Genomic DNA, 22,178 nt, shown 5'->3' with positions numbered 1-22,178 from the left:
AATCGGACGCCATATATACCCATTTTGAAGAAGATGACCCAAGAAACGCGACCGCCAGATCCATCGCCAAACGGGAGCTAATGAGGCCAAAAACCACTAGGAATTTGGTCAATCTCCTCCTTCTTAAGAAACGCCACCTAAACACACCTTCATGTTTTTGTATATATACCATTGTTATTCTACTGACCATCGTCTTCATATCCTGGATACTTCGGTGACTGACCATCGTCTTCATATCCTGGTTACTTCTGACCCTCCTTCGTTATTACCTGGTTACATGCTGACTTGAGTTTATCTGGAAAGGAAAATGGAAAATATAGGAAGGAAGAGACCTGTGCTCAGTAAGGCATATGCAATTCTTTAAAATACATTTTAGTGATTTAAAGTAGATAAACCTTCTCATAAGAGAGACAGAAAGACAATGGACTGTCAACACTGATAAATAGTCTCTTATTTTTCTTTGTCTTTAAATACTATCACCTTTTTTGCAAACGTTTTTGGTGCCTCATAATTTCATTTACATACTTTTGTTAGTAGTTCTTTGTATACTTTTAGTCAGATTGGAAAGGAGAAGGACCAGGTTCTAGAAAACTCTCTCTCGTACATTTTTCAAACAATACTTCACAAATATATCGCTGTGGATTTGTTTCTTTATTTCTATCCGACTCTCTCTCTCTCTCTCTCTCTCTCTCTCTCTCTCTCTCTCTCTCTCTCTCTCTCTCTCTCTCTCTCACAACTTACTAAGACTTGCAACAACAAATCTTTCGAGCCTGAGACAAATGACAGTGGATCACAACGAGGCGCGAAAGGACATGTTCTCGACCACTTACCATAATAGCCCCCAACGACTGTCTCGCACTTGATTCCTTCTGTCCCAGCAGGACAAACACAAACGCAGTCCTTTGATAAGAAGCCATCGTTCTTACAGTAGTCTTTCTCAAGCCCACAGTCCGTGGCCCACATATCTGGGGAGGTGAAAATCTCATTGTATGTTCGTTCGTACGTGCATGGGCATTAGATTCAACTTCGCAGTAAAATTAGGTCTGGGAACACCTGGGGTCTACTGATTCAACATCCAGTGGTCTTCCTCAGAGTCATCACATTTTCTTGTTTAATCAGTGAAGCCATTGAGTAATATTGCTCAATTCCAGAGTAATGTTTATAACTCACCGAGTGATAAACATTACTCAGATCATTGTAGTTACTATTTATGAACATCAGTTCCAGATCATTGTAGTTACTATTTATAAACATCAATTCCAGATCATTGTAGTTACTATTATGAACATCAGTTCCAGATCATTGTAGTTACTATTTATAAACATCAATTCCAGATCATTGTAGTTACTATTGCTAAAAATAAATTCCAGATCATTGTAGTTACTATTAAAGAACAACAGTTCCAGATCATTGTAGTTACTATTTATAAACATTAATCTGTTCCAGATCATTGTAGTTATTATTTACGAACATCAGTTCCAGATCATTGTAGTTACAATTTATAAGCATCAATTCCAGATCATTGTAGTTACTATTTATAAACATCAGTTCCAGATCATTGTAGCTACTATTTATGAATATAAATTCCAGATCATGTAGTTACTATTTATAAACATAAATTCGAGATCATTGTAGTTACTATTTATGAACATCAATTCTAGATCATTGTAGCTACAATTTATGAACATCAATTCCATATTATTGTAGTTACTATTTATAAACATCAGTTTCAGATCATTGTAGTTACTATTTGTAAACATCAATTCCAGATCATTGTAGTTACTATTTATTAACATTAATTCCAGATCATTGTAGTTACTATTTATAAACATCAATTCCAGTTCATTGTAGTTAATTTTAAGAACATTGGTTCCAGATCATTGTAGTTACTATTTGTGAACATCAATTCCATATCATTGTAGTTACTATTTATAAACATCAATTCCAGATCATTGTAGTTACTATTTATAGACATCAGTTCCAGGTCATTGTAGTTACTATTTGTAAACATCAATTCCAGATCATTGTAGTTACTATTTATAAACAGCAATTCCACATCAGTGTAGCTATTATTTATGAATATCATTTCCAGATCATTGTAGTTACTATTTATGAATATCATTTCCAAATCATTGTAGTTACTATTTATGAATATTAATTCCAGATGATTGTACTTACTATTAATGAACATCAATTCCAGATCATTGTAGTTACTATTTATGAATATTATTTCCAGATCATTGTAGTTACTATTTATAAACATCAATTCCAGATCATTGTAGCTACTATTTATGAACATCAATTCCAGATCATTGTAGTTACTCTATGAATATTAATTCCAGAAATAGTAACTACAGTGATATGGAATTAATGTACATAAATAGTAACTACAATGATCTGCAATTGTTGTTCAGAAATAGTAACTACAACGATCTGGAATTGATGTTTATAAATAGTAACTACAATGGTCTGGAATTGATGTTCATAAATAGTGACTACAGTGATCTGGTATAGATGTTTATAAATAGTAACTACAATGGCCTGGAATGATGTTCATAAATAGTAACTACAATGATCTGGAATTGATGTTATAAATAATAAGTACAATGGTCTGGAATTGATGTTCATAAATAGTAACTACAATGATCTGGAATTGATGTTATAAATAATAAGTACAATGCTCTGGAATTGATGTCCATAGATAGTAACTACTATGATCTGAAATTGACGTTTATAAATAGTAACTACAATGATTTGGAGTAATGTTTATCACTCAGTGAGTAATAAACATTACTCTGGAACTGGGTAATATTATGGCTCAATGGCTGAGATGATTTTTGCACTTCTAACTAACACTGAAGTAGGAGTTTAAGGGACATACAGACTTATAGACTGACTATGCGGTATAAATTATTATCGCTCTGGTTTATAGTGAGTATTTAATCTTAGAACGAACCAAAACACCAGGTACTCGCGTCGTACCTGGTGTTTTGGCTCTTTTCAAAACACTGAATACTCACTAAGAACCAGAGCGATAATAATTTATACCGCATAGTCAGGCTTTAAGTCTGTATGGTCTCTAAACTCCTACTTAAGTATAAGTTAGAAATACAAAAATAAGACTTCGTTGGAACCGTCACGAGGTGAGAATGATAATGATATAATTCTCGAATCTATTCAGGATTTAGGCATTGCCAGTGAGTTTCTGAAAACAGTACCTAAAGCGAAAAAATTTTCTTTTCCTTATAGTTTTTGCAAACTACTTAACTCTGAAGGCGATATAATAGTTTTGATATTCAAATTTCCCCCTTGATACTAATATTCAAATTATCTAACGCTCAGACATATTTTTTCGTAGAAAAATAATAATTTTCGTAGAAGTTTTACGCTATTCGTGTTCAGAGTCTGCATAATATATATGACTGTTTTGATACGTTATTCCTTAATTTATTCATTTACAGATTTAAAATTTTATTTCCAAGAAATAGAATCCTCCTTTCCCCCCCTCCACCTATGAAAAAGTTGTGTAACTTACCTATGCAACCATACATTCGATTAGCCAGCAATGCGTCCCGATGCGACAGGCGGCGGGATGTCCCCGGAATGCCCTGGAGCATCGGGTCTTTCGCCTTGAGGGTGAGTCCTCCGTTATTGGTGAAAGACTGGGTCAAGGGAAAGAAAAAGTCCGTCCTTGAGAAGAATCAACTGGAAAGGCTTTTTATTAATGTGCACTTGGTTTTCCTCCTAAAGTTGTTGATAAATAACTTGGAAAACCAAAGGAAATACCAACAACATTGTCTTCTTGAACGAAGAACCTACTGCAAATGAGTCCATTATTATTATTATTATTATTATTATTATTATTATTATTATTATTATTATTATTATTTTTATTATTATTATTATTATGTGCACACATTTTTATGGAATATACCCTTCTTCTGAGGAGCATTTTCATACTGAATGAAATGGCTGATTGTAAAAAAAAAATTAGCCAAATGGGAAAAGGAGAGCCAAATAGGGATAAAAATGAAGGAGGCGTAGAAAAAGGGGCAGAAATAAAGTCGCTAGTTCCGTGCTTTCTTTTAACCATTCTTTCGACCACCACACTAACTACCGTGTATACAATTTACTGGGGGACTGAAAGAACCCTTGAGGCTTTACGAGAGCTAACTATTTCAGTTCCTTTCCCGAAGAAGGTTTCGGCCTCATGAAGATTCGTTTTCAACTGTACTTTACAACGTTAATATTTTCAAAGGTGAAGCTGAAGAAAGATGCCAGCTTCTTCCATTTTCTCACTTTTATTTTATCCTGAATCATTCAGTTTTCCACCATCACTCAGTCGATCTCCTTTTGCTTACTGGTGATTGTTTTCTTTTACATTAGAGAACTTGACAATATGTTCTCGGGTTGTTTTAACATTTAGAAAAGTAAAATCATGTTAAAAAATGGGAGTTACCGTTAATCAACGTACACTGGAAAATATGTAAATAAGAACATAATTTCTTTACTCTCCTTTGCAACTTTTTTGAGCCATAAGAGAAAGATTTTTTATTATTAACTTACTGTAAACTTTAAAAATGTGTTAGCTGTTGTACAAAGTCAGAAATAAATCTGTTGAGCAAATCACAAGGTAATATCTTAGAAGAAATTACCAAGTGATTTACAGAGACTACTGATCTCTCGGTACTTTTATTGTACTATTCCAACATTGTAATATTCCTTGCCTTCAATGTCAGAAATTTAGAAGTCTGTAGTGTTGGAAGTTTGAGTTTTGGTACCGTATCCTTTTCATTTTGCTACTACAAATCCTTTTGCCACTAGATTACTGGTGAAGGGGAGACCTGGTCCTCCCTTTGACTTTAAGTCAGGTGTCGTATATTTATTTACTTGAACCAAGTTCCCATTGGCTTAGAGAGATTTTTGGAACGAAGGGGTCATTGTTGGAATCGGATTTAACCATACGAAACCACTATATTGAGTCAAAAGAGAACGCAAATTAACCCTGGACTGCACTTTCAGTAACAAGGATTTTACAGTACTAGTTCAAACAGATGTAACCTCCCATCACTTAGGTTATGATTATTGTGGGAAAAATCATCCGAATAAAGACCTCTCTGGTATACACTTAAAAACTGTAACCGATTTTCCAAGGTCTAGAAGGTCAACTTTCATTTTGACTCAGATTTATAATATGCTTTTTAATCTTGACAAGTATTAATTTTGCTTGTGGTCACTGATTTTGATTCCTGTATGTGTAGGAAGCTTTTCATTTAATCTTCAGTTTATGTGTTTTCTTTAAATTTATATATAATATATATATATATATATATATATATATATATATATATATATATATATATATATATATATATATATATATATATATATATATATATATATATATATATATATATATATGTATTACACATATACATATACTGGGTATACAGTATGTATCTCTCAGGGAATTGCGTCCCTCCCTCTTAGTGAGTACCAGGGCCAGGAGGCCCAGCTGGCAGTACATGGGTTAGGGCCAAGAGCTCAACGTACAAGCACCTGCTGCCTCGTAGGGTTCAGGTAAAGGGTAGATCCACGGTCGGAAATTATGGCCTGGTTCACGAGGAACACCAGAAGTCACTGCAAGTGGGATTTGTACAGGGTCAAGGGGCATTGAGTGCATTGTCTCTTCGCACTGAGTGCATTGTCTCTTCGGCTTCAACCCTGGCTGGCAGATGACCTCTGTTGAAACCAATAGGCAATGGTGGGGATCATTGACCTAGTCAGCTACGAATTGCATATAACAGGGAGCTGATTACCTTTTATTGCATTTATTAAATGAATCTTCTGTGGAATCTGCCACATAAATGGAAAAGCATGATTTAGAAATGGCCCCCAGTCCCGACCATACGCGAGTGCTAAGAATCTCCAAGTTTATAAACACTAAGAATGAGGAAACAAAACCTGATGATTGGGAATGGGAAAGATATCAAAGAAAGGTGACCTGACTGAGTGTGGTAATTAAAGAGGCATTGCAATCTTCACGAAATGAAAATATTCAGTATGCCTATAGTCAGTAGGCTTGGGAATAAAACGATAAACAGCCGTAAGATGAAAAAGCTGATTTTGGAAAAGGCAGGAATTGCACAGATCAGATATTTATGTTAAAACATTGTGCAGCAGTGTATGAAATTTAAACTCTCCTTATGGCTTTTGTTGATTACAAAAGGCATTTCACAGACCAATTTTATGGAAGTTCTTTCGTCACTATGGCATTCATTTTAAACATGTAAAGCTAAATTAGATAACAAATGAAAGAAGAATTTGCAGTAAATAGTGAAGAGCCGTTGTGTTTTGCCCTTCTCATATATTTTATGATGAAAAAACATGATGGGAGATGAAAGAGAATTCAGATTGAAGGAAAAACAGCAGAAAAATATGCAGATGATGCTATTTTAATAAGAAAACACCACAAGATTTATGCAGTTTTCTTAATAGAATGCATTACGTATCTAGTAATGAGACTGAATCTTGCAAAAATTTAGGAACAGCGATATTCAGTACAAGTTCCCCGTGAGTTAAAATTTGGCAAAACACTGGAGAAGGCTAATAAAATTTGGGTATCAAATAGACTGAAATTGTATGCAAAAGGAAGATTTGTGTTGCTATACAGACATGACTCATGGTATGGCAATGAAACTATATCTAGAAGACTTTTGTCGATGTGACAATAAAATTTTAAGAAGAATATTAGGAGTCACAGGGCAGGATACAATGAGAAATGATACTATGAAGGAAACTGTGGAAGTTCCTAATGTAGTTCAGATGATGATGACAGGAAGATGGAGATGGCTCGAGTACATGACAGTGTTAGTGGGGCAAGCAGTAAAGGATCTTTCCCAGATAGTGACCCCCACGGGTTTTAACCCGGTATGTATCCACCTTTGCGGCGTGTTTAGTACAAGCTCGTTGGGGATTACCGCAAAAATATAAACAAAAGACTGTAAATACCATAAAGGTAATGACCCCTATACCCCTATGAAATATTATTCCTAGATAACGACCCCGAAAACCCTTGGGGGTCATACTATCTAGGAAAAATGCGCAGTAAGCAAGGAAGCTTCGAAGAAAGACTTACCCTTGTGTTGTACATCATGATAGAAGAGTAATCAAACGGGACATTGTAGCCAGAATAGACTTTGTCCGTCACCATCTGGAAATTCCTTTTATTTGCACTCTTGATATTCTCTTTGACGACGGTGACGTAGTCGTTTCTGTCGGTTCTCATCATTTCGTGGGTGAATCCTATGGCATGACCGATTTCGTGGATGACGGTACTTGCCTGAAGATAAATTAACAGTAATGACAACATTGACTTATTGCATCATCGCATATTTCTTGTTAGTAAATCTAGTCTTAAACACATTAGTTTTTTTTACTCGACATTTTATAATGTGTTTTAGAAAACAGTGATAGTCAAAGGGTGCTTGTCAGAGTGGCTGCCAGTGCACTTGTTTCTTTTCATTATGAATCTGCTCCGATATTCATTTTGTGTTTCAAAACTCCTTTAAACATCAAATAAGGATTTCATCACTTCTTAAATGTCTGAATATTGCCTCTATATTGTTACCAGTAGATTTAATTTACATCTGTCATGTCCTGCTTTCAGGGATAAGCCCCGCTCTCCGCCCTTTCCCATTGTTTTCCTTGATTTATTCAATCTTGGTGCTCTTGTTCGATAATGGGTTGCCCACACCATTTGCCAATGTCTTGGAGAATTTTTATAATTCTGTAGGTCCCGTTGCTAGGTAACCAATTGGTTCTTAGCAACGTAAAATAAATCTAATTCTTCGGGCCAGCCCTAGGAGAGCTGTTAATCAGCTCAGTGGTCTGATTAAACTAAGATATACTTAACTTTTCTCTTATACAATATTATGTTTACCTAAAAGGCAAATTTAACATTAAACTGGTTAATATTAATGCTGTTGTTAATATGGCCATTTGCCTTCAAATCCATGTCCACAATTCATGACTCATTAGTTCAATATTAATTCATAATTTATTTCAACACAGTTCAGCTGCTTAAAGTAGCCTCATTGTGCGTCTGCACAAACTTCAAACACTCCTCGGAGGAAGGAAACTTCCAGTTCCACCTTCAGTTCCTTGCATCGAGCCTTCACCGCCAGTCTGGTAGCAGACCGATTCTCTGCTTGTGTGTCACTGTGTAAACAACTAGCAATTTTCGTGCTAATAAATTTGCTTTATCTACACTCCTCGCTTATATTATTATTATCGTATTATTATTCAGTAGATGAAACCTGTTCGTATGGAACAAGCCCAAAAGGGCCACTGACTTGAAATCCAAGCTTCCAAAGAATATGGTGTTCATCAGGAAGAAGTAAGAGGAAGTATATAGCCATATTGAAATAAAATTATTTGACCACTTAAATACATAAGCACATTCTTTCATGAATATTACATATCAAGCGTTTCTTTCACCGCTTCTGGTTACAGTAAGAGCCTTCTTTCATCAGTCCTTAACTACTGTAAGCATTAAAACTTCCTTTGAACAGCTGTCTTGTTCGTTGTTTGCCTGACTTCTAATTTGGTGTAGGTATTTTTGTTTCCTGGTGGTTAGCTGTTTTTGGCCTACTGACCCAGGGATGCTGAAAGTAAATGATATTTTCCTATCCTTTCTGGTATAAAGTTAAATTCTTTTATCAGTACGTTTTAATTACGCTGATTCCAAGCTGGAAGCGTATGCTGCATTTTGCTTCTTTATAATTTGTTTAATTTTAAGTATGGTCTTGTTAAAGCTGATATAACCTTGCCATGCAAAACATCGGATATAATTTATAGTGTATTTTCTAGAATGCAGTATGTCCTACCGTTATTTCTGCCCGTTAGGAGATTATGTAATGCTGTTTCTTCCGTACTATGTATGAACATCGCCTTCACAGAAAAAGTTATATGGTAGTGTGAGTGAGTTTTAGGTGAGTTAATGTCAAGAAATTGTAGGGCGTTTATTCTTGAAATATTTCTTTACATTATGGGTAAGGGTATTATGATAATGGCAAGATTTTTTAATGGGGGGGAGGGGAAAGTTGCTTTTGTCAATAGGGTTATTTAAGGTAAGCTTATGAATAACAATTTCTATTTTTGGGAACAAGGATCTGTGAGATCATTTGGTGGCAAAGGTGCAGCAGAGTGGATGAGATTAACTGATATGTCATGCCTGGAAGAGGAAAAGGTTCTAAAGGTGTGTTAGAGGAATATCTGTTCCTCTATTTAATGGTACAGGTGATAAAGGCAACTGCAAGAAATACATGGGCATAGTGTTACTAAGTATATCAAGGAAGGTATGTGGTAAGCTTTTGTGAAAGTCAGACACGTGGCAGAGGCACTGATATAGGAAGAACTGACAGGTTTAGACAAGAGAATTTTTGTGGATGAAAGTCTTGTTACAAATCACTGACGTGGGAAGTTTTAAAGGGGAAAAAGATATATGTGTCATACCTAGACCTAAAAAATCTTAAATAGAATTAATACAGAAATAATCTGGAGTTTTTTAGAGAAGTGTGGGATAGAAGGTGAATTGTTGAGAGCAGCTACAAGTTTTTATGACTGAAGTGAAGTGTGTTAGAATATGCTGATGGGAGAGTGACTGGTTTGGTGTGGTGTAGAATTGGGGTTGAGACAAGGGTGTCTCACGTTCCATGACTGTTCAATACCTACATGAATGGAGTGATGCAAGAAGCCAGGGAAAGTCTGTTATGTAGGCACAAGTTTCTACACTATGAAAATAAATTGTGAATGTTATGTGGAATGGTTGTTTACAGATGATACTGCACTGATTGGCTGCTTTGAAGAAAATGGGCATAAAGTAGTGAAAGAGCCGGAAAATATTTACAAAATGAGAAATTTACGAGTATTTATGAGTACGAGCAAGGGTCTGACGGTAAAAGAGGCCACAAAGATTGAGCAGAGAATGTTGACAAGGATGTTGGAAAGTTGTTCTTCGTATTGTGCGGCCCATGCTCGGCTGCCATGCCACCCCTGGATTTAGCCCGTAAGATCGGCATGCAACTATGGCGCATCCTGTCGGCCGCATGATTGTGCGTCACTGGTGGTTTTTGAACCACGTGACCTGAGACCCCACGTTTCTGCCAGTATGCTATATCAAAAGTGGATGGAATCTTAACAATAAATCAGTGTAATCTGGGCAGCCTATGTATGACTTACTCTTACCATATTAGTATTTGGGAGTAAATATAAAAGTTTATGCTAAGACAAGAAAAGACGTTAGTCACAGAATAGGTTAAGCAAGGAAAGTAAAAGTGTATGTGCAAAGTAGCTAAGAAAGGACTTAGAGCGTATGGAAGCCAAGGTTGTATGAAGGAAAGGTTGAGATAACTGTCCTCAATGGAAGTGAATTGTGGATGATGAATGGGAATGAAAGACAAAAGGCTGAAGATGTTGAGATGAATCGCTTGCTTAATATATTTGGAGTAAGAAGAACTAAAAGTCAGGGAAATGTGAAGATATTGAGAAGTCATTGTAAAAAGGGTAGCATATATGAAATGATTAATCAGAATGTTTTGAGATGGTTTAGTCATAAGGCTAAAATGAAAAATAGTTACTTGTTTAAAGAGTAGGTACTTTGGAAGCTTTAAGGGGCAGGAGGAGAGGAAGGCACAGAATGTGTTGAATAGAGAGAAGGCGAAGTATTGGAGAGGAAGGGTCCTAATATTCGGGAAGTAGCAAAATGCATGGAAGATAGGAGTAAGTGGGGAGTGTTTGTATTGGAGTGAGGGTTATTTAACACACCTTCTGTGTGGTTGTCTGAAAAAGCCATGTTGTAAAGGGTTCCTGCACAGGGCATTCATACACAACCCAGATGGTAGCATCAATGTGACATTGATAATATTTTTCTGTAATTGAATTATGTCTGATTAGGAAACGGATTAATTTTTAAAATTCACGCACACTTAAATATGATTACATGTTGATGAAATGAGCTGCTCAACCTTGAAACAGCTGGTGGAAGCTCATTAACAAGAGTGACCCCAACTAGGAATAAGCTGAGAAAAGTATTATATATATATATATATATATATATATATATATATATATATATATATATATATATATATATATATATATATCAAAAAAGTCTTTTCCACTAACACAAAAAAGACCTGGAGGAGAAAATGAGATAAGAGTCACTACCATATTCATCCTGTAATTCCTGAATCACGGATGAACCACCCCTGTAAAAATATTTGTTAAAACATTAAGCTCTCCATATGCCCAAACAGAAGGCTTTTCAGCAGCATATTAATCTTCCTGCATAATGCATATCTAACCTCTATCCTGCTCGCAGTCTCTTACCTTGTGGATACTAAGGCTTTACATAAGTTCCATTCCTCATATTTTTAGAAGGGGTTTGCTAGCACTAATATTAATGTTACATAATGTAACCCAGTGGTTCTCAACCTTTTTTGGCCCATGCACCCCTTTCACCATATGTCAGAATGTCATTCCCCAAAACCCCTTTCCAAAATTGTCTACCTCAAAAGGTGTATTCCAAATAATATGCAACAAAATACTAACACAGACACACAAGCTAGCAGAGAGAAAGCCCAGCGTAACCTCTCAGTAGTGCGGACCGATGTACACTGCGTTTTTTGTGGTTCCAGAGCCAATTTGAGCCTGCCAATCTATGGTCATGATTCCCCCCCTGAAACTCTGAAATTCCCCCAAGGGGGGAACTCCTCCCTGGTTGGGAACCACTGACGTAACCTATCTAAACTTAACTTGGATCTTCACACCATACCTATCCCCCTTCTCTTATTTTTCACATAAAAAAAATGTCTTATGTCGTCCTTGCCTCTAAGCATCCGGACCCAAGGGTGACGTTCTGAGGCATGTACGGCGTGATTCGCCCGACAGGGGACATACACCCAACTCCTGTGACGAACCGGACGAAGGATGAGTCAGATGCTGCGTGAGACATGAAAAGTGAAGAATGCACCATGAACAATAAAATTTTTTTTATTAGATATGTATATATGTATATACATATGTGTGTGTGCGTGTATGTATGTATATATGTATGTACGTATATTCCAAAAAGTGATGGCTCCTGAGTAGAAAAAACAACAAGCACTGTCACATGTACAATACATCAACTTCTGAGTTGGCAGTGAACCCATATGTAGAACCTTTCCAGATAAGCCACTTCATATACACACAGACAGTTGATTAGCAGCATGCTGAACTAACTATAAATGCTGTACATATCACATCTATCTTGCATTTACTTTTGCTTCTTGGGTTTTAAGGCTCTTCTTTTCAAACGCCATTTTCATATTATTTATTCAGCTCTTCCTAAATTATCCCTATTCTTGTCTCCCACTTCTTCCAAGTTTTACACATTTTACCATTACTATGTAAATAATTAATCTCTACAGCTTCCACCTTTTTCTCGCATTTGCTTTCAACATACACTAGTCACGTCAACAAATGAGAGTTACTTGGACAATCCCTTCTTACATCCCAATATTGGCTTCCATATTCACTCCATGATTCTTCTTTGTCTTTTGTGTACATCCTGGTGTATTTATTGCTTCACTTTTGTTCAGTGAATCATGTCTTCTCTTATCCTGTCATCACCTGATACTTTTAATCCCAAATAACTATACCAGTGGTTCTCAACAAGGGGGGAATTTCAGTTTCATGAGGTGAATTGTGATTACTTATTTAAGTTTTAATATCCATCAGCGTTTATGTAAAGGTTATGTACTAATATGGAAGAAAATAAGATTTTTAGTACTATATGCATATTATTTGGAATGCACCTTTTGAGGCAGACAATTTTGGAAAGGGGGTTAATGACATTCTGACATATGGGGAAAGGGTGAATGGGCAAAAAGGTTGAGAACCACTGAACTATACGAATCTGTTACCTCCATTTTTCCATTTCCATCATTCATTGATTCATCTGTCTTGTTTCCATTTACCTTAATGTTCTTACTCTTGCTCACATTTACTTTGTATTCTGTTTTTATAAAGTGCACACTTTCTTGCTCTCTCCATAGTTTCTGCAGTTTTACGTGATTATTCCCATTAAGTGCCGCATCGCCTGCAAGCATCAGCCATTTCACATTTCATCCGTGACCCAATTTCTTATCCCACAACTTTTTACCCAAATATGCTACTCATTCTATTCGTTCTCTTACTTCTTAAGTCATTCTATCTAGAGGCTCAAACAGCCACAAAAACACAGTACAGCCTACAAACTGGTGACACATGCTTCATTTCCATCTTAATAACTTTTTATTGCTCAAAACATTCCACGTTGTATTTCTTCCAATTTTATCATAAGCTTTTTCTAGTTCTATGTAAGACATAATGTATACTGTAATTTTTCTTAAACAAACAATTGATCCACACAGCCGCTTCCTTGGCTGGACTCACATCAACCCTTGTATCTGTGATACTTTCTAAATAAAAGTTCTACTATCCATATTTCTTGTATACTAAATACTATTCTGCCCCAAAATTCTTACAGTTTCTGTCATAGATTTTACTAATACCTCAGCATCTCATTTGTAAATCCATCAGTTGTTAGTGCCCCATTCTTTAACCTTTTTATCCTTCCAACAGCGTCAACATCTCAAAATGAAAGTACACTAATGTCTTCTACACTAGGACCATTCAACTTTCAACTTAACCTCTCTTTCACTTTTCCTCTTTTTTTTTTATATTACAAACCATCCTTTTGTCTTTTACCTTTTCGTAGACCAGTGTATCCATCCTCTTGTATTTATGTAAATGACCCACCCCCTTTTGTATTTATGTACATACCCTCCCTTTTGTATTGCAATTGCGGCTGAAATCTTTTTTTTTTAATCACCAAGCTCCTCATTTACTTATCCAACCACTTGATGTTGTTATTCCCTCTTCTCCCTTTCCTAAATCACAAATACTTTCTGGAAATTTGTTTACCCTTCATATATTGCCTCTGTTTCTGTGTCTTGAACCCTAAACCAGTTTTCATGCATTTCCACTTCATTTCTCTGATTCCATCCTATCTTGCTTTTTTTTCATTACACTTATAGCTACATTTACACCCCTTCCTCTTCCTCTCCATCGTGAACTTTTATTTATCTTAACTTTTTCGTAAACAAAATAATGATCAGATATATCTCCAGTCACTCATTTCACCCCTGTATCCATCAACTTTCATTTCCATCCACTCATTTCTCCACCATGTTCTCTTTCCCAACTATACATGAGAATATTTTTCTCTTGAAACCATGCAGTTCTAACAGTCAAGGGCCTTTCCAGTCATTCCTATGCATGCCTTGAATTCCATCTCTGCCAATAATGCATTCTCGTTTTGTGTCACATACACTTGCTTTTAAATCACCTAGTGCAATCACCCCTCCATGGCTCAGATTAAAACCTTCCAATTAGGTTTTAATTCCCCACTTTCGGTCAGGAAACGAAATTATATATACAAGATAAGAGTGTAGCTCTTAGTGTTGCAGGGGGTTTGGCATGATCCTGATGAACGTTTGTTGTAGGTATATAATCAGTTGGTATTTTAGAAGTATTATGCACAGTGGGTTCATCATTGATTCAAAAGTTTTATATATATAATATATGTGTGTGTGTACAATATATATATATATATATATATATATATATATATATATATATATATATATATATATATATATTATATATATATAAATCTCTCTAACATAGGAATCAACCCAGGTTTCTCAAATGAAAAGCAAGAGCGATATATATATATATATATATATATATATATATATATATATATATATATATATATATATATCCAACATTAGAAAAAATTGAGAATAAAAGTATATTGCAATTATCAAAAAATGTACATAAGGACTCCAGTATTCAGAGTAAGATATATATACCCTTCACAGCATTCATACTCCGGTACTTACAGGAGGCTGGCCGAAAAGATAAGCAGGTGCGTTCCTCCCAGTTCCCGATCGCCTTCAAGATATTGTCCCTAGCGCTTTGGACTGGCAAAGAGAGTTAGAAAAGATTCACGTTACTTTGAAGCTGTAAACAAACAAAACAAACTGAATAATTCTCCTGAAAGCTGTCGTGAACAGATTCTTGTCAAAAGGTTGTGCTCTTAAATGAAGTTCTTGTTATGATTGGCTGGTGAATATAGAACCTCGTGGATGATCTTGTGAATATGACTGCTTGATAAGAACCTTATAGGTACCCTGAATTCTGATCGTCTGATTTAAAGGAAAAAATTAAGGATGTGTCCAGCATGATCACTATTTTCTATAAAAACTTTATTGACGATCATAAGGCAAACCCCATAAACACCTATGTAACTGCAATAGTTTGGTTTTGATAAACCCTAAATAGCTATTTTTATTATTATAACTTGCTCATTTCAATGAAAACCGTATAGACGCCTTTTAAATTACAATTAGCTGGTTTCTGTGAGAACCTTATAGATACTTGAGAGTAAATCGTTCTGTGGTGACTGTAGAGACACTGTCCCTGCCTTGAACAGACGCGAAAGGCGGCTCTTACCGCCCGCAGTGATGTCGTAGGGCACCGTAGGCAATCCTTTTTCCCTCGGCCACAGCATATTTTTGATAATGAGCCCTTTCCGTTCTACTTCTCCTTCAAATATCAAGTCATACTGCTCCTTTGTGAAGTACATGTCGTCCATGAAGATGAGAGTCGTGTTACCCACATCACGAACTTGTGGTTCTACATAGTCCACTGCATCACGAACTACAGGTGCTCCATAGATCCTCGTATAGTTCTGAAAGATGTACCAGCTTTTGTTATTTTCACTGAATTATTATTATTATTATTATTATTATTATTATTATTATTATTATTATTATTATTATTATTAGTTACTTCAGTAGATGAAACCTATTCAAATGGAACAAGCACATAGGGGTCATTGACTTGAAGTTCAAGCTTCAAAAAAATGTTGGTTTCAGTCTCCCACCGCAGACACTACACTGCAGCAGGAACTGATCATGATACAGAGCCAGTGATTTTTCATCGCCCCGGGGGAGACGCGAACCTGCGACATCTGAGTGGCATTCCACGACTGTTTAGGTTTCTAAATTATACTGTATGCAGGATAAAAGGAAAGATGTTGCACAGGCCTTAAATCAGCATTCTGGTTTACAATAAGCGGAAAAAAAAAGGATCCACAACTGAGACGAAATTCTCTTGCTGGGACCAGAGATGCGGTTTTCTTGCAGAGATCTTACGTCGTCAAAAGGTGAGAGCATTGCAGATATATAAGATCTGAGTGTTCTTAAGGGGACAAGAGATGAGAATTTTGTGGACGCATTAATAGATTTTCTCACTGGGACTACAGGTAAGGATATTGTTATCATAAGATTTATGCTTCCTTAACCGGATAAGAGGTGGGAATATTTTGTACGCATTATTAGGTTGTTTCGAATCAGAGCAATAGGTGAGATTATTGTGAACAATTATAGGTTAAATTACGGAGACAGGAAGTAAGAATATTTTTGAACCGATGCATTTTAGGTTTTCGTACGTGGACATGGAGTGAAAATGTTTTGATCTCGTAATGTTGGTGCTTTGTGACCGGATCAGTGGAAGAGAATAATATGAATTAGAGATGAGAATATGAATATATAAATATAAAGTTTTTTAAGGAAATGGAAATACTAGAGAGGGAAATTTTACGATACTAGGGATGGAAATAACACTTCACTTGCTCCTTTTAATACTGAAGCGTGTAAATATAACATTGTATATTTAAATAAAGCATGTCAGTTTTTTAAATCGCTGACTTAAAAAATGTTTAAACTGTGTTTATCTCTAATTGATTGTTCACACTCGTTCTGGTGGAAGAGTACCGAGAAAGGGGCATTGGCAAATACCATCTGGAATAAAATGGGCATTTGTCTTAAATGACAGTCAAGAAATTTTGTCTTAATATGTCGCTGAACATGTTTCAATTTGCCCTGAAGCTTTGATTTTATTTTGGATACTTCGTCTTATTTTGCAGTAAAATTAAAAACTTTTGTTTATTACTTTACTGAAGTCATGTCGTATTTTGCACTCAAACTAGAGGATTTTGCCTTATTTTGCACGTAAGTTGAGGAGATTTTTTCAAAGCTTGTACTTAAGCGGGAAAGGACATTGCCTCAATTTTCAATTGAACCAAGATGTTTTCCTAATTTGCTTCTAAGCTGGGGGCTGTTTTCTACTTTGAACTTCAGCTGATTTGTTTTTGTCCTAGTGTGCACTTGTAATAAGATCTTTTTCTCTTATTTTGTACTTCAGCTGAGTGGCACTTAGCTGAGGGGATTTTATCATAGCTTGTACTTACCGTGTTTCGTCGTAATAAACTGAAAAGGTTTTTCCTTTTTTGTTCTTAAAATAGGGGTTTTTGATCTATTTTTCTCTTAATCTAAAGTTTTCATTGTACCATTTTGCTGGGGGGACTTCCTCTTATTTGCTCCCATGCTAATGGATTTTGTCCTATTTTGAATGTATCCTATTGCCCTTGAATTGAGGTCAAACTGAAGGGCCTTGATTTTATCGTGCACTTAAGCTCAGGCCCTTTTGTAATGTTTTGCACTTGGGCTGAGGATCTTATAGTATTTTACTCATGAGCCAAGGACCTGGGTAATTTTGAACATTTGAGCTGAGGTTCCTTTTTCCTATTTGCACTTTAATTGTGGGGCTTTTGTTATATCTTTTATTGAATCATTTTTGTACTTGAGACTGGGGAATTTTCTTCTATACTGCAATTTAGCCGAGGACCTATTTGTAACCTTAGATTGACAGGTTTTGCTTTTTTTTTTCTTTTGCTTTTCAGTACTCGTACTAAGGGACTTTAGTCTCGTTTTGCACCTAAGCTTATTTTGCACTGTTTTATTCTGTCTGGGTAGTGCAGGCCTTATGTATGCATCCTAAGCCTGTGTTCTCTTTACAAATCGGTCATTTTTATTTACAGTAGTGTATTTATCTCTCTGCATTTCGTTCCTTGAACAGCTACTCTCTTCGACGCTGTTCTCTCAACTGCTGCTTCACAGTCCAGTGCGTCCTCAAGTCAACAGAAATGTGCTATCACTTCTAGGACTTGCTCATCCATCATAAGAACAGTCCTCAGTTCCCCTCCCTTATCCATTTGCTCTTGTACTGCATATCAGTCGTCAAAAATTTCATCATGTATATTTTGTAATCCTGATTACCTGTTGTGACACCATTTGTTACATTTGGTAGACAGTACTACCCCAATACCTTTCCCACACTACACTTGGTCACTTTCTTTATTATATTTTTTGCTGTTTTCCAGTCACTGTCAATTTTGCTTTGCTTATATTGTTTTTCGTTCCTCTCCCTTCCATTTCTCTCTGTCACCTTTTAAACTTTTCCACCACATCTTTCCCAGATACTGCTGTTATTACTATGTCTCCTGTAACCAAAAGCTCTCACGGACCCCCTTTTGCACACTCCTTGGTAACTTCTTCCTTGATAAACAGCAAAGGACTCATCTCTGATTCCTGATGGACATCAACATTACTTCAAATTCCTCTGAAATACTTCCACTGTTTGCATTCTAGACCTGACGTTACGGTAGAGAAACATACGGTAGAGAAACATCACACGCTTAGTGTGCCTTCCTGGTACCCTCTGTCCTCTCAATGCCCATCCAATTATTTGCCTTGGTACTCTGTCAAATGCCTTTTCAAGACCCCCCAAAATAAGGGTATAATCTTATTCTTTGCTTGGTACTTTTCATGTAGTTGGTGTGTTATAAAGACTGCTTCTGTCGATCTTTCACACTTAAAGCCAAACTTGCGGTTAGTGATTTTAACAATTTTACTGTGCATTTCCTGTGATACCTTTTCCTATATTTTCAAAGCATGCCCAAGTAGTTTTATTCCTCTGTAATTTCCACGTTACAGTGAATACTTTTTTCCTTTGTATTCCATCGTTGTATTGCTCATTTCTAATTCTTACGGTTTTATATATATATATATATATATATATATATATATATATATATATATATATATATATATATATATATATATATATATATATATATGTGTGTGTGTGTTTGCTTGTGTATGTATGTATACACACACACACACACACTATGCCACTTTCCCTGACAGTGGTAGGTAAAAAAAAACCTATCAAAAGAATGGCCCCCCTGCCATGTTCACATTTCAACTGCTGATTAGTGGATTAACGCTTTGTGCTAAAAGTTTTTTAAAAATTACCCACTTCATACACCTACACAGGAGGCTAAGTAGTAGGAGTTGAAACCCCTGGATTCACCTTTGTCTTGCATGCACTCTCTCACTCCTGGATATTATTGCCTTTACTTTCCAGTTTCCCTTCCAGTCCATATATCCAGCACGTTTCATGGTTTCCTCTCCTTCCTCTTAACACCACAAACTGTACAATTTTTTTTTTACTTTACTCTTATCCTTCATCCTCTCCACATAACCAGACCATTCCAAAAACATTCTGATCCATACTTTCACCTAATTATATCTTTTGTCACTTTTGCATATCTTCTCATTTGTACTAAGTTTTTACACTATACATATTCTGTACAAATGATAATTCATCTCAACAGCTTAACCTTCTTCCTATCATTCGAGCTTAACATCCATACTTCACTATCAAAAAGGATAATTGGCTCAGCTATCTCTTTATACATCCCACCTTGGTTTCCATAGAAATTTCAAAACTCTTCCCATTATTTTGCCCACATCCAGCTACCCTCTCTCCTTCACCTGTTTTGTGACACTTCCTTTCTCATCCTGTCGTTATCCATTACTTACTCCCTGATACCTTTATGGAATTTACAGTCGTTGCTCCATCTTCCGTGTTTCCATTTACTCTCAAAAACTTACTCTTGCTTACATATGCTATCGACTTTCTTCAGTTGCAAAGCCTTTCAAACTCCTTCACCAATTTCTGTAGTTTCTAATTATCCTCATCCACATTGCCTTGCTTTCTTTTCTCTCTGAGTTCTTCTAGGTCAGTACATGCCGCATGCAGCTTTCTCCCTTTACTTTTAAACTTCCCACACAACTGTTTCATAATGCACACTTGATCCACACACCCCCTTCCTTGCGTAAACACACACTTCTCTTCCCCTGTCAATCATTCTATAATTTATCATAATCTCTCGATCAGAATCTTACTAAACACTTTACCTGGTACTTGTATACTACGTAACGCTATTCCTTACGAGTCATGCAGTCTCCTCTGCCCTATTCATATCTGGGACTGCCACCCACTAGTCCACCCAGCTGTGAGTGGGTTCGAGAAAAGGGTGTGGAGCCAGCAACCTCATATTTATTTTCGACATTAATTCCACTTGATGTTTTCACGCCAGTTTCACAAACTAATCAGTCAGTTAGTCTATCAGCTAATCAATCAGTAAGAAGTTAAATTATGAGAATACCTGCGGGCTGTCTTCTGCTAACGCAGGAACAACTAGAAACGCCAAAAGAACTTCAGGCCACGCCATGATGCACCCAAAGACTGATATTTGCGATATGAAATCAAAATGAACATATGACGTGTCGTAAGCCTTCCCTAATTGTCGCAAACAGTGTCAAGAAGAATGATAAACCGTCTTTGAGCGTGCCCTGTGTCAAAACAAGCGAGAAATGTAGAGATGGTGATATGCCTTCTTTTTATGCGAGTCCTGTAAGTTCTCAGTGGCCGAATTGTGATGCCTGAGAAACTCATAAAGAATCTCTGTTTGACGTAATTTTCTCTGAGCAAATAAAAATAGTGCACACTTAATGTCAGTTTTTCTAGTTTTTTTTTTTTTTTTAGTTTATTGCTTTCCTTTCTTCAATGCAAACTTTTAGCAAATATTAGCACTGAAAAAAGGAGAGTAATAAGAACTGACAAGACTTTGTAAGAAATCAATAATAATAATAATAACTACTTGATATTTCTTAATAGAAGAAATACTTAATAGTTAAGTATTTCTTAGTTTAACCAGACCACTGAGCTGATTAACAGCTCTCCTAGGGCTGGCCCGAAGGATTAGATTTATTTTACGTGGCTAAGAACCAACTGGTTACCTAGCACCGAGACCTACAGCTTATTGTGGAATCCGAACCACATTATTGGCCGGTCGGAGAGTCGAACGCTGGGCCAACAGCATGCTAACCGAGAGCTCTACTCACCCCTCCAATAAAGAACTTTTTTTTTTAACAACATCACTTATACTAATAGTAGTAATACTATTTTTTCTGTTAACATTCTCATTTAACCTTTAGTGACTACGGACATCCACTCATAGTTTGTTCTTCAGGATCTTTGTTTTGTTCATTAAGACCGTTGTTTTGGTCATTGAGGAAAGTGTTTCGCTCACGAAGATCATTATCTTCCCAGCAGAGAGCTGTGAAAACACAGACAGTTTCGTTTACTCTTCAGGCATATTCCGTTAGTGTTCCCGGCATCAATTTTCTTGGTAGTCATCAACATTTAGCCGGCTGGTCGACTTTGATTGGCCTAGTAGGAGATATTGCTTAGTTTTTTCCTTCTTTTTCATACTTGATGATATTCGCAGTCTGACTGCACAATGGGAGCAATTGGTTACTGTGGGGAATAAGTCACATTTCATTCTCATCGAGATGCTAAAAAAATTGAGAAAAGAATTAATTTTTTTATTCTAGGTGAACATACCTTGACCTACATAATTATGTTCCCGTTGCAAAGTTGTAACGATCTTATTTTCCGTTTATATTTTAAAACTTAGATAACTTTTTATTAAACCTTTCAGCCCTTTGTCTGAATAGGAACGACAACTGCCAAAACTTAGCAAGCATTTTGGTAAAGAACGTGGAAGAAAATTGCCTTCTGAAGATATCTCAAGTATATGTATTCTGCATTTAATCTGAGAAGTTTGATTTCATCAGTTTTCTAATATCATAGCCATTCAGCTATGCTAAACTTTATTGTTTAAGGAGTTATTATTATTAATGTTAGTTTCCTCCTTCCCTTCTGATTTTGCTTTATTTATTTTGGACAAAAGATGCTGCTACATAACGTTCTTAGGGAATTGTTGATGAAGTACATTAAGAACTCTAACTCTTCTTCTTCTTCACTAG

General features: G+C 36.1%; 1 protein-coding gene across 2 annotated transcripts in view; it reads right to left on the bottom strand.

Annotated features, from left to right (window-relative positions):
* LOC136830802 (blastula protease 10-like) overlaps window positions 1–20,719 on the bottom strand; it is a 39,491-nt gene extending 18,772 nt beyond the window's left edge. For both annotated transcript variants that reach the window (XM_067090730.1, XM_067090729.1), the window contains exons 1-8: window positions 20,513–20,719; window positions 15,607–15,844; window positions 14,994–15,074; window positions 11,891–12,003; window positions 7,139–7,342; window positions 3,536–3,662; window positions 831–965; window positions 188–295 (exon numbers count right to left, since the gene is read on the bottom strand). In XM_067090730.1, the coding sequence (XP_066946831.1) occupies window positions 243–295; window positions 831–965; window positions 3,536–3,662; window positions 7,139–7,342; window positions 11,891–12,003; window positions 14,994–15,074; window positions 15,607–15,844; window positions 20,513–20,578 (1,017 nt within the window). In that variant the 5' untranslated portion in view covers window positions 20,579–20,719 and the 3' untranslated portion in view covers window positions 188–242. The remainder of the gene's footprint in view (window positions 1–187; window positions 296–830; window positions 966–3,535; window positions 3,663–7,138; window positions 7,343–11,890; window positions 12,004–14,993; window positions 15,075–15,606; window positions 15,845–20,512) is intronic.
* Between the last annotated feature and the right edge of the window lie 1,459 nt (window positions 20,720–22,178).

The sequence above is a fragment of the Macrobrachium rosenbergii genome, chromosome 47 (genome assembly GCF_040412425.1).
Source record: "Macrobrachium rosenbergii isolate ZJJX-2024 chromosome 47, ASM4041242v1, whole genome shotgun sequence".
Taxonomy (NCBI): domain Eukaryota; kingdom Metazoa; phylum Arthropoda; class Malacostraca; order Decapoda; family Palaemonidae; genus Macrobrachium; species Macrobrachium rosenbergii.
The sequence above is the reverse complement of the archived record's forward strand: the minus strand, read 5'-3'. Positions and strand labels throughout refer to the sequence as shown.